Raw genomic sequence first — 10152 nt, forward strand, 5'->3', positions numbered from 1 at the left:
TTATGTTATTTCATCTATTTTGCATGTTTCATCATTATTGGAGGATCAAGCACCGGAGCCGGGATTCTGCTGGAAAAAGCACCGTCGGAACGCAATATTTCGGAAGATCAACTGTGGAAGGAAATTATACCAAAAATCCTATTTTTCAAGATGACGAAGGAAGCCAGAAGGAGGAGCCAGGAGGACCCAGGGTGGGCCCACACCATAGGGCGGCGCGGCCCATGGCCTGGCCGCGCCACCATGTGGTGTGGGGGCCCCACAGCCCCTTTCGCCGTGAAATCCTTCGTCCCGAAAACCTAAGCCACAGAGGGTACCTCGCGAAGAGTTACAGCCGCCTCTGCGGGGCGGAGAACACCAGAGAGAAAAGAGCTCTCCGGCGGGCAGGAATCCGCCGGGGAAATTCCCTCCGGGAGGGGGAAATCGACGCCATCGTCACCGTCATCGAGCTGGACATCATCTCCATCACCATCATCATCATCTCCACCATCATCACCGCCATCTCCACCGCTGGACACCGTCACCGCCGTAGCAATTTGGGTTTGATCTTGATTGTTTGATAGGGGAAACTCTCCCGGTATCGATCTCTACTTGTTGTTGATGCTATTGAGTGAAACCATTGAACCAAGTTTATGTTCAGATTGTTATTCATCATCATATCACCTCTGATCATGTTCCATATGATGTCTCGTGAGTAGTTCGTTTAGTTCTTGAGGACATGGGTGAAGTCTATATGTTAGTAGTGAACTATGGTTGAGTAATATTCAATGCTATGATATTTAAGTTGTGGTGTTATTCTTCTAGTGGTGTCATGTGAACGTCGACTACATGACACTTCACCATTTATGGGCCTAGGGGAATGCATCTTGTATTCGTTTGCCAATTGCGGGGTTGCCGGAGTGACGTAAACCTAAACCCCCGTTGGTATATCGATGCGGGAGGGATAGCAGGATCTCGCAGTTTAAGGCTGTGGTTAGATTTATTCTTAATTACTTTCTTGTAGTTGCGGATGCTTGCAAGGGGTATAATCACAAGTATGTATTAGTCCTAGGAAGGGCGGTACATTAGCATAGGTTCACCCACACAACACTTATCATAACAATGAAGATTATTTAGCCGTATGTAGCGAAAGCACTAGACTAAAATCCCGTGTGTCCTCGAGAACGTTTGGTCATTATAAGTAAACAAACCGGCTTGTCCTTTGTGCTAAAAAGGATTGGGTCACTCGCTGCAATTGTTACTCTCGCAATTTACTTACTCGTACTTTATTCAACTGTTACATCAAAAACCCCTGAATACTTGTCTGTGAGCATTTACAGTGAATCCTTCATCGAAACTGCTTGTCAACACCTTCTGCTCCTCGTTGGGATCGACATTCTTACTTATCGAAAATACTACGATACACCCCCTATACTTGTGGGTCATCAGGGGGTGATTCCTAGTGCTTTAATGATACTTCTTCCCCCCCGGGTATGGTGTGTAATACTGACCTCGATCGACCATTTATGCAGTTTACCTGATAATCTAGTGCAATCGCTCGTTTTGTTCACTTAAATGTTCTTTGGTGATGTGTGTTCCAAGATGGCCAATGCATTCATATTTTGAAGATAGATTCTCTGAACTCCTGACAAAACTCGACATAAGATGTGGAGGCCCTCGGATCCTTTAGAGTTGCCACAGACCATGGCTCTCGTGGGCGGGAGGGGAAGGTTCCTCTGGTAGGCTAAGATTTTCTTGGCGAAGGCCAAGGCGGTGTGGAACTCTCAAGTCAGATAATTCTACCCCGTTCCGACACAGCTGGCTCCAACTCCGATAGAGAGAGAGTGTGCAAAAGAATTTCATGTGAAAAATAAGTAAAATTAAAAGTGCAAGGTGTCATATAGTACAATTTGTAATGATATGCATTGATTTATAAAGTGTCCTTACTCAAAAAAAAATTGATTACTAGGGAATAACCTTACAAGTAATGTCATAGTCTCACTAAATTTATTTATTTGTACAATCTCAATATAAAATAGAGTACAAGATTTATTTGACATTAATTTTTCTAGTTTTATTTGTTATCATAGCATTATGATATCTCTCATCGTTAATTAGAGTTTTACATACATAGAATGCATGATAGTACCTATAATAATATGATACCCGACTATTGGACTATGGATAGTCTTAGTCTACAAACTAAATTGATGTCTTTCTAAAGGGAAAACGCTTCAAATCTGGCGACCGATTCTGGGGCATCGATCGGTCGCTTGGCCTCGTGCGCCCATGTTCGCTATTATGCCCAGGCCAACCAGCCTAGCAAACATGATTTGCAGGCCCAGTTTTTCATTTTTAGATAGCCTGCATGTTCCATTCAAGAAAAAAAACTAGCATGTAGCCAAGCCTACTCAAAGTCGCTAATGGTATATTTTGTAGAGTTAGCTGGATTTTGTGATTAACTATTGTTGTAAACAATTAATATTTTTGCTAGATTTAATGTTGGATATTGTTGTAAACCATTAACTTTTTTGTTGGATTTGATTGTTGTTAATAACAAGTGATATTTTGTTGTTGTAATTGTTTCTGACTTTTGTTAAAAGTAGTTGATGATTTTTGTTGTAATTAAATTTGTAGAAAATTAATTGCTGCTTGACTACTTTGCGCAGTTTGAAAATATTAGAATTTTTGTTGTAATAGCTTGTACTTTTTGTAAAAGATGTTGGTGATTTTTATTGCAGATCAATCTACAACAAATAATGTTGGTTAAACCACTTTATTGTAATATTAAAAAATAATATAATTGTTACGAGTTTTTTGTAATAGTACATTTTTTTGTATATCGGATAACTTTTTTGTTGCAATACCATCTGCCATCGTGGTGAGTCGTTGCGGTGGCATATTTGGTGTAAATATCGCCAAGTACTGGCACAAAGAAGTATACTCGTTCATATTTAACTGAAAAAGTTGGGACCGCGGGTTGATTACTAAAGACACATGGGGTTAAAATACAAAACTGCGTCGCAGCTAAGTTCCGATCGTCGGATCTCAATCGGACGGTGCGAACTACGACCGATTTTCACGCTCAGATCAGGGGACCGAGCTGCCCTTTCTAAAGAGAATACTCCGTACTAGTAGATGCAATGAGCCAATAATCCCTAATCACCTTCTAGCTATAGAAGAATCTGCCGATGACCATCCTTCCTTCAAATGTCGCCAAGTAATCAGCCTGCCGGAAGGAGTATTTTGTGATCGCCGCCGTCATAGCTACGTGCACTGGGCGACGAGGTCCGAGGACGGTACAAATGGCGCCCATCCCGAGCTGGATCGCTGTCAGTTTGCCCCGGGGCGGCTCCTGCGTCCTGATCGAGAACGAATTTTATTCCTGGGCTTCGATCGTGAATTCGTGATCACGTGAGCCTGCTGGACTTGTATTTAATCGTGGCCATGCGATAGGAACCGATGAGAGGATCCGTGTGTTCTAGCACGACCTGTCAACACAACTCAAACCACACCATCTATCGATCCCCATCTCCGCCGATCGATCAGCTATTATCCCGGCGCCTCCCACAGAGGTAAAGACCTGCCGAGGATAAAATCGCCACCAACGATCAAACCTAAAGCGGGAAGGAGTGGCAGCGCGTGCGCTTGGATTTGGGAGCCATGTCGCAGTACGCCTACTTGTTCAAGTACATCGTCGTCGGCGACATAGGTGCGTGGTCTTCTTCTTCGCCCCGGGCCTCGCCGGTCGCCGCACGCACTCTCCTCTGTTAAATCTCTTTCTCTTCCCAAAGCTTAGCCTGCGCACTCATCTGCCATTCGATTCTACTGTTCCGTTCGTGATCCCGTGTGTGTGAATCTACCCTGAGTCCCTGACCATCTGACCATCTCGCGAACTTCCTCACACAGGCGTTGGCAAGTCATGCCTCCTGTTGCAGTTCACGGACAAGCGGTTCAAGCCCGATCACGACTTGACTATCGGCGTCGAGCACGGGAGTCGGATGGTCACCATTGACAACAAGAAAATAAAGATCTCCATCTGGGATACTGTTGGTTTTTCCTATTAACTAATATACTAACTTCAGCTAATTCTTTCATGGAACAAATTACCTCGTACTTTTGCCTGATTGTAAACCTCTGATGAATTGTATGCAGGCAGGTCAGGAGGCTTTCAGGTCCATCACTCGGTCCTACTACAGAAGTGCTGTCGCTGCCCTTGTCGTTTACGACATTACTAGGTACTTACTACCTTGCAAACCTTGCAATATATAGTATAAACTATAATACTACCTCCTAGCTGATCTTTTTCTCTGCATTTTCTGGCGAACAGGAGGGTAACTTTTAATCTCACAAACACAAAATCATAAACCCAACAACATAGCCTAGTCACCGCAAAATAAATAAATAGCATTACCTAATATGCGAAGGTGGTGCTTTGGCTCATATGTGCATATCAACCTATTATAATAAAAATCCATAAAAAATATTAAAAAAATTCTGAAATAAAATTTCGCGTGTACATACGGATATTGTATGTCCGTACACAAGCTTGTAAAATATTGTCTCTTGTAAAAGATACAAAATGAAATTGTCTCTTGAATAGTTATGTTGGACCATTAAAATTTGTCTTTTTCACATGAACATGGAATGCAAAAAATGTTCTTTTTCCCGAAAACTTGTGTACAACATAGAATGGCCAAATGTAATTTATTTCAGTTTTTTTTTACATTATAAAATGTGCTTTCACGCAATGGGTTCATATGCACCCTTGGACCAAATTGGACTTCAGCTAATATGCTATGGAATAGTTAACTTTTCCAATACAAATTCAACTTGCCTTCTTATCGGGCGCGCTCACTTATAAAGGTAGAAATCTGAACTACCATTCCCACTGGTCTACATGGTTGGTTTCACATGAGTCACCACATGATGTATGCTTGAATTGAAATCCAATCAGCTTCCACAATCTCTCGCTCTGCACCTTGAATAAAATGCCATAGCAAAACAAACACTGAAGCAGCCCAACAACTTATAGGTGGATGGTGAAGTTGCTGCTGCAGGATAGGATATGACTGGTAGCAGTATGAAATCTCAACGTGCCTGACCACAAAAATCTTTTCAGTTTATCAGGGTCGGCCTTTATTTCGTCGCCTAAGGACATCATCATCACCATATCTTCAGCTAAAAACTGCCCAAAAGGTTTGCAGACCATATGCCAGAGCCACAGCCGCGGGGTGTGGAAGTAAGAGCATCTCCACCGGCGACCCCCAAATAGTCGCCGGCAGGGACGCCGACACTGCTGTATGGGGGGCGTCAGCAGTGCATCCTCCATTTGCGGGCGTTGTTCCCACACCGGCACCTCCCAAACGGCGGCCCCCAATTTTATATATATATATCAATCATATTTTATTCATACAATCACACAAATAGAATTAAATTATTCATACAATCAATCAAACAAATAGTACTTAAATTATTCATGCAATCAATCAAACAAATAGTACTCCCTCCGATCCATATTAATTGACTTCAATATGGATGTATCTAGAACTAAAATGTGTCTAGATACATCCATACAGAGTCAATTAATATGAACTGGAGGGAGTACTTAGATTATTCATACAACCCAACAAACAAATAGTACTTAAATTATTCATACATGCAAACAAATAGAAATAAAATCATGCATTGTTGGCGGCTCCTCTCCTCGCCCACAAATGTGCAGCTAGATCCGCCTTCCGCTGTGCATGGACACCTACATCTCGAATATCATTGTGCATATGAAAAAAAGCAGCAAATTCTTGAGGTACATGCTCTACCTCAGCAAGTGGACCTTGATAATCAAATGGATGATCATCCTGCACAGGTGCGTCCCGCTCGCTCTCAATAATCATGTTGTGCATGATCACACATGTGTTCATCACCTCCCACATCTGAGCCTCAGACCAAGTGAGAGTAGGGACCTGACAATGGCGAAACGCTGCTGAAGCACCCCAAAAGCACGCTCAACATCCTTGTGTGCTGCTTCCTGGCATGTTGCAAAATAGGCTTCCATCTCGTTTGATGGAGAGGGAATTATCTTCACAAATGTAGCATACGTCGGGTAGATACCATCAGCTAGATAGTATCCCTTGTTGTATGCGTGGCCGTTTACCTCAAAGTTCACGGCAGGAGCTTGTTCCTCAGCTAGCCTGGTAAACACCGGAGAGCGTTGCAGCACGTTGATATCATTGTTTGTTCCTGCCATGCCAAAAAATGCATGCCAAATCCAAAGCTCATTGTCTGCCACCGCCTCAAGAATGACACTGCACTCACCAGTATGCCCCTTGTAGATCCCCTGCCAAGCAAAAGGGCGATTCTTCCAGCCCCAGTGCATACAGTCAATGCTTCCGAGCATTCCAGGAAACCCTCTTGCTGCATTCTTTTGCAGGATCCGAGCTGTATCATCTTGTCTCGGTGCTCTCAAATAGTCTTTAGAAAACACCGCTATGACGGCTCGGCAGACCCTGTAGAGAGTCTCTGTACATATCGATTCTGCCATCCGTAGGTAGTCATTGGCTGTATCTGGAGGAGCTCCGTATGCAAGACAGCGCATTGCAGCAGTGCACTTCTGAATTGAGGTGAAGCCCCACAAACCTGTGCAATATTTCTTGGCCATGAAGTACTTGTCGTACTCCCTGACGACGTGGACAATCTTCAAGAACAACTCCTTGTTCATCCTAAACCGGCGCCAAAATTCCTTCGGCGAATGAGTCGCGTCGTCGTTGAAGTAGTCGGCATCAAGCAGCATTGCGTCGGCTTCACGATGACGGTTGATGTTCCTCCTCTTGCATGGCTTTGAGCCGCCGCGCCGAGGCACGACGAAGAAAGGCTGGCGAACGTGCATCATGTTCGTCAGAATCAGCTGCCGTTGTTGCCACCAAACAGCCTGAGCGTTCTGCTCCTCCATGAACAGCTGCACCATCATCTCGTCGTCGCTGTCCACCGCGGAAATCGGACGAACACCTTGCGGGCAGGGCGATACTATCGCCGTGGCGGCGAGCTCTGTTCCGGGTGAAACAACGGCCGCCAGTCGAGTGGGTGGCGGCCGTGTCGATGGACGGCGGTTCCTAGACAGTCGGCGGTGTCTATTGCAAGCAGGGGCGCGGCGGCAACGGCGACGGTGGCGATCTAGAGGGGTGGGAGTCGGCTTGGGCGTGTGTAGGAGGTGGGAAATCGATGTGTCTAGCTGACAGGCGGAGCCCACGCTCGTTTTCAGACGTGCCGCGAGGCGCCGGCGCGCCCGATTCGCGCCCTTGGCGAAGGGGCCGGCACGGGGTTGCTGGCGATTCTATTGGGCTCGAAAATTGGCCGACGCCGTTTGGGGCACACCGGTGCGAGCTCATTTTCGCTGCCGGCCCCCAAAATGCTATCAGGGCCGCTATGGGGGGCGCCGGTGGAGATGCTCTAACGGAACCCAAAGGCACACCCCCATGCCGTCTTTATTGCTAGTACCTCCATTTCAAGGATTAATGCACCCTCGTTTTACGTGTTTTTTGTTTGACCAAGAATTACTTCAAATAGATAAAGGTTGTGATGAGGACATCCCTACAGAACCACTACCACCATCATTGCAAGATGAAGATGATACTGCTGTGAAACTCAAGTCCAATGAAGTCAGGATTGGACCTATGATAAGAGCTCGTGCGAAGCTAATAAAGCAACAGGTGAACTTGTTCTTAAATAATACTTTGATTGATGAGAATTTTATACTGCCTAAGTCCTTTGACTTGTGTATGATCAGGTACGAGGATAAATTAAGCATCGCATGAGGAGGAGGAGAACAGCTGGACATGGAGCTGGACATGAAGACATTCCATGGACGCGCGAGGGAGGAGAGGGAGGCATGCGCAAAGGAGGGAGAAGAAGTCCAGGCCGACGCCACGATCGGTGCAACCGACCGTCACGCCGGCCGGCCTGGCCCCACGCTCGGCCACACCGGCTCCTACGCCGGATGAGCCCGGCGCCCGCCGGTTCCTGCACTGGTGCCATCCGGGCGCAATCTAGGGACTCTGGAACCCCCGTCCGGATCCAGCCCGATGCCTGGTCCGATTCCGACCGGCCCGCCCGGTCCCTGGCCCGGTCCGACCGGCCCCCACGCCGGCCGAGTTCGTGTCAGTCTCGATCGGATCCTGATCTGGGTCAGTTTGTACTTGTTATTTTTTACTTCTGGTCGTCCTGAACCCCTATATAAGTTCCCAGGACGCCCCAAAAATAGACTTAGACCATGTTTAAGATAAACCCTAGTTCATAGTTGATTGCTTTGAAACTCTATTGAATCTATACACCAATTCGCATCGATCTGGTGTTTTTCTACTGATAGAAAGTTTGTGTGATCTGTTGTTCCATTAGGAATTAGAAGGTTGCAATTTACCGCTTCATGGTCGACAGCTACGTGCGCAAGTGTGTGGAGTTACGAATATCTTGCAGGGTTGAGAGCTGTTGCATTGGTGACAAGAATCAATCGAGAGACTTCGTCGGCATCATACAAGTTATCTCCACCTCCTCATCGTGTTATCTCTGCTGTGTCCATCGTGTGTTCATCACCATCCACCTCGCTTACTGAGAAGATCGGGCAACCCCTTATCATCTTGGTATCAGATTTCAGCGTTTCCTCGGTAAGCCATCCACAATCCACCCCATAGTTGAGTTGTGAGTGTTTTCCTATCCAAAAAAAGCCAAAAATATTAGGGTTAGGGTTTGCCATAGCCTTAGATTGCATAAACTTCGAGTTTTAGTTGCTTTTGTAGTTATTTTTGCGTATCTTTTTCTTCCATCTAGTAGATTGTCTAGGGTTTGAGTGTAGCTCTCATCTGGTTTGCAGTTTTTGTTGCTCCGAGTCCACATAGCGTACAATTTGCTTGTTGCCAACCATAGACACAGCCTTTCGATATACGTGACTAGGAAGTTACCCACAAGAGACTAGTTTTACCGCTCGACAGGCTGCTCATTAGGTTTTCGGTGCTTTGCAATTTCTGTTGGCCGTGTTCCAAGGAGTAGAGTCGTATATCAAAAAAATCGATTTTACTGTAGCTATAGTAACCGTGATACATAGAGGAAAAAGAAAAGGTGAATAAAAAAAAGCAAAAGAGTGCAGAGAAAAAGTGTAGCGCTAGTAAGATCAAGTGAAGGCCTACTTTACTTTTCTGCACCCGTAGTTGAGCAATCTTGTGCATGTTCCGTTGAGCTTTGCTAGTATCTCTCGAGTGCATTGCAACATTATTCATCCATATAGTTGCATTGCCACATTTATCGCCTTGTGTGAGTATCATCGATTGTTATAAGGTCAGCACTAGAGCTTGTTATTGGTGCCAATAGGTAGCCTACCTACAACCCCACATATATCCTGCTTTGTCGTGTGGTTGTTCTTATACCCTTGATATTCGGTTTGCTACATCCGTGCACTAGTTGTCAATCCAAGTGGTAAGCAATACTAATTCACTTTGGAGCGGTAAGATTTACCTTTTCTTATCAGTTTTTGAGTGAGTTGTGAGAGTACCACCACAGATATTTGTTTTAGTGCACTAACCTACTAACCATGTCTTCTAGTGATGCTAAACTTGTTGACCAGAAAAAGAAGGATGGAGCTGATATTGTTTCTTGGAGGGAGTATGAAGCTATTCGTAATGAGATGGGACGTGAATTCCACGAACAGGGCGAAGGACTTAATGATGACATTCAGAAGGTCACCAAGAAGCTTGACACTACTAATGAGACCGTCAATACCAAGAACAAATGACATATATTCAGCGCTCTCTTCAAGCGTTGCAGTTAGCTGTTGAGAACCTGACCCAACAACAACAACAACAACATGAAGATCGGGACAGTGCTCATGGCGATTTTGAAGAAGAACCCGCTGCTGGAGAGCGTGGTGTTAGTCCTGGTGTTGGACGTGGTGCCTGTGGTCGTGGTTTTGTCCCCGTTGGAGCAGCCCGCCGTGTTCCTCCACAACCGTAAGACGATGGTTTGGGTAAGCCAAAGTTCTTAATACCCAAATTTGAAGGAGGTCCTGATGTTGAAGAATACCTCACTTGGGAGCTAAAAATTGAGAAGTTATGGCGCCTACATGAATATACTGAAGACAGGAAGATCAAGCTTGCTTCCTCAGAATTTGATGGATACGCATTGTGTTGGTGG

General features: G+C 45.3%; 1 protein-coding gene across 1 annotated transcript; it reads left to right on the forward strand.

The window, feature by feature from the left end:
• The first annotated feature begins 3639 nt into the window (after positions 1-3639).
• LOC124657161 (ras-related protein Rab-2-A-like) lies at positions 3640-9754 on the forward strand. The gene is made up of 5 exons (XM_047195762.1): positions 3640-3688; positions 3886-4025; positions 4132-4214; positions 4307-4310; positions 9587-9754. Exons 1-5 carry the CDS (start codon positions 3640-3642, stop codon positions 9752-9754), a joined length of 444 nt encoding a protein of 147 aa, XP_047051718.1.
• Positions 9755-10152: the final 398 nt, after the last annotated feature.

The sequence above is a fragment of the Lolium rigidum genome, chromosome 5 (genome assembly GCF_022539505.1).
Source record: "Lolium rigidum isolate FL_2022 chromosome 5, APGP_CSIRO_Lrig_0.1, whole genome shotgun sequence".
Classification (NCBI taxonomy): Eukaryota; Viridiplantae; Streptophyta; class Magnoliopsida; order Poales; family Poaceae; genus Lolium; species Lolium rigidum.

Coding starts and splice junctions, on each gene's coding strand:
- LOC124657161 (XM_047195762.1), top strand. CDS start 3,640: ATGTCGCAGTACGCCTACTTGTTCAAGTACATCGTCGTCGGCGACATA. Junction 3,689..3,885: donor CATCGTCGTCGGCGACATAG/GTGCGTGGTCTT, acceptor TTCCTCACACAG/GCGTTGGCAAGTCATGCCTC. Junction 4,026..4,131: donor AGATCTCCATCTGGGATACT/GTTGGTTTTTCC, acceptor AATTGTATGCAG/GCAGGTCAGGAGGCTTTCAG.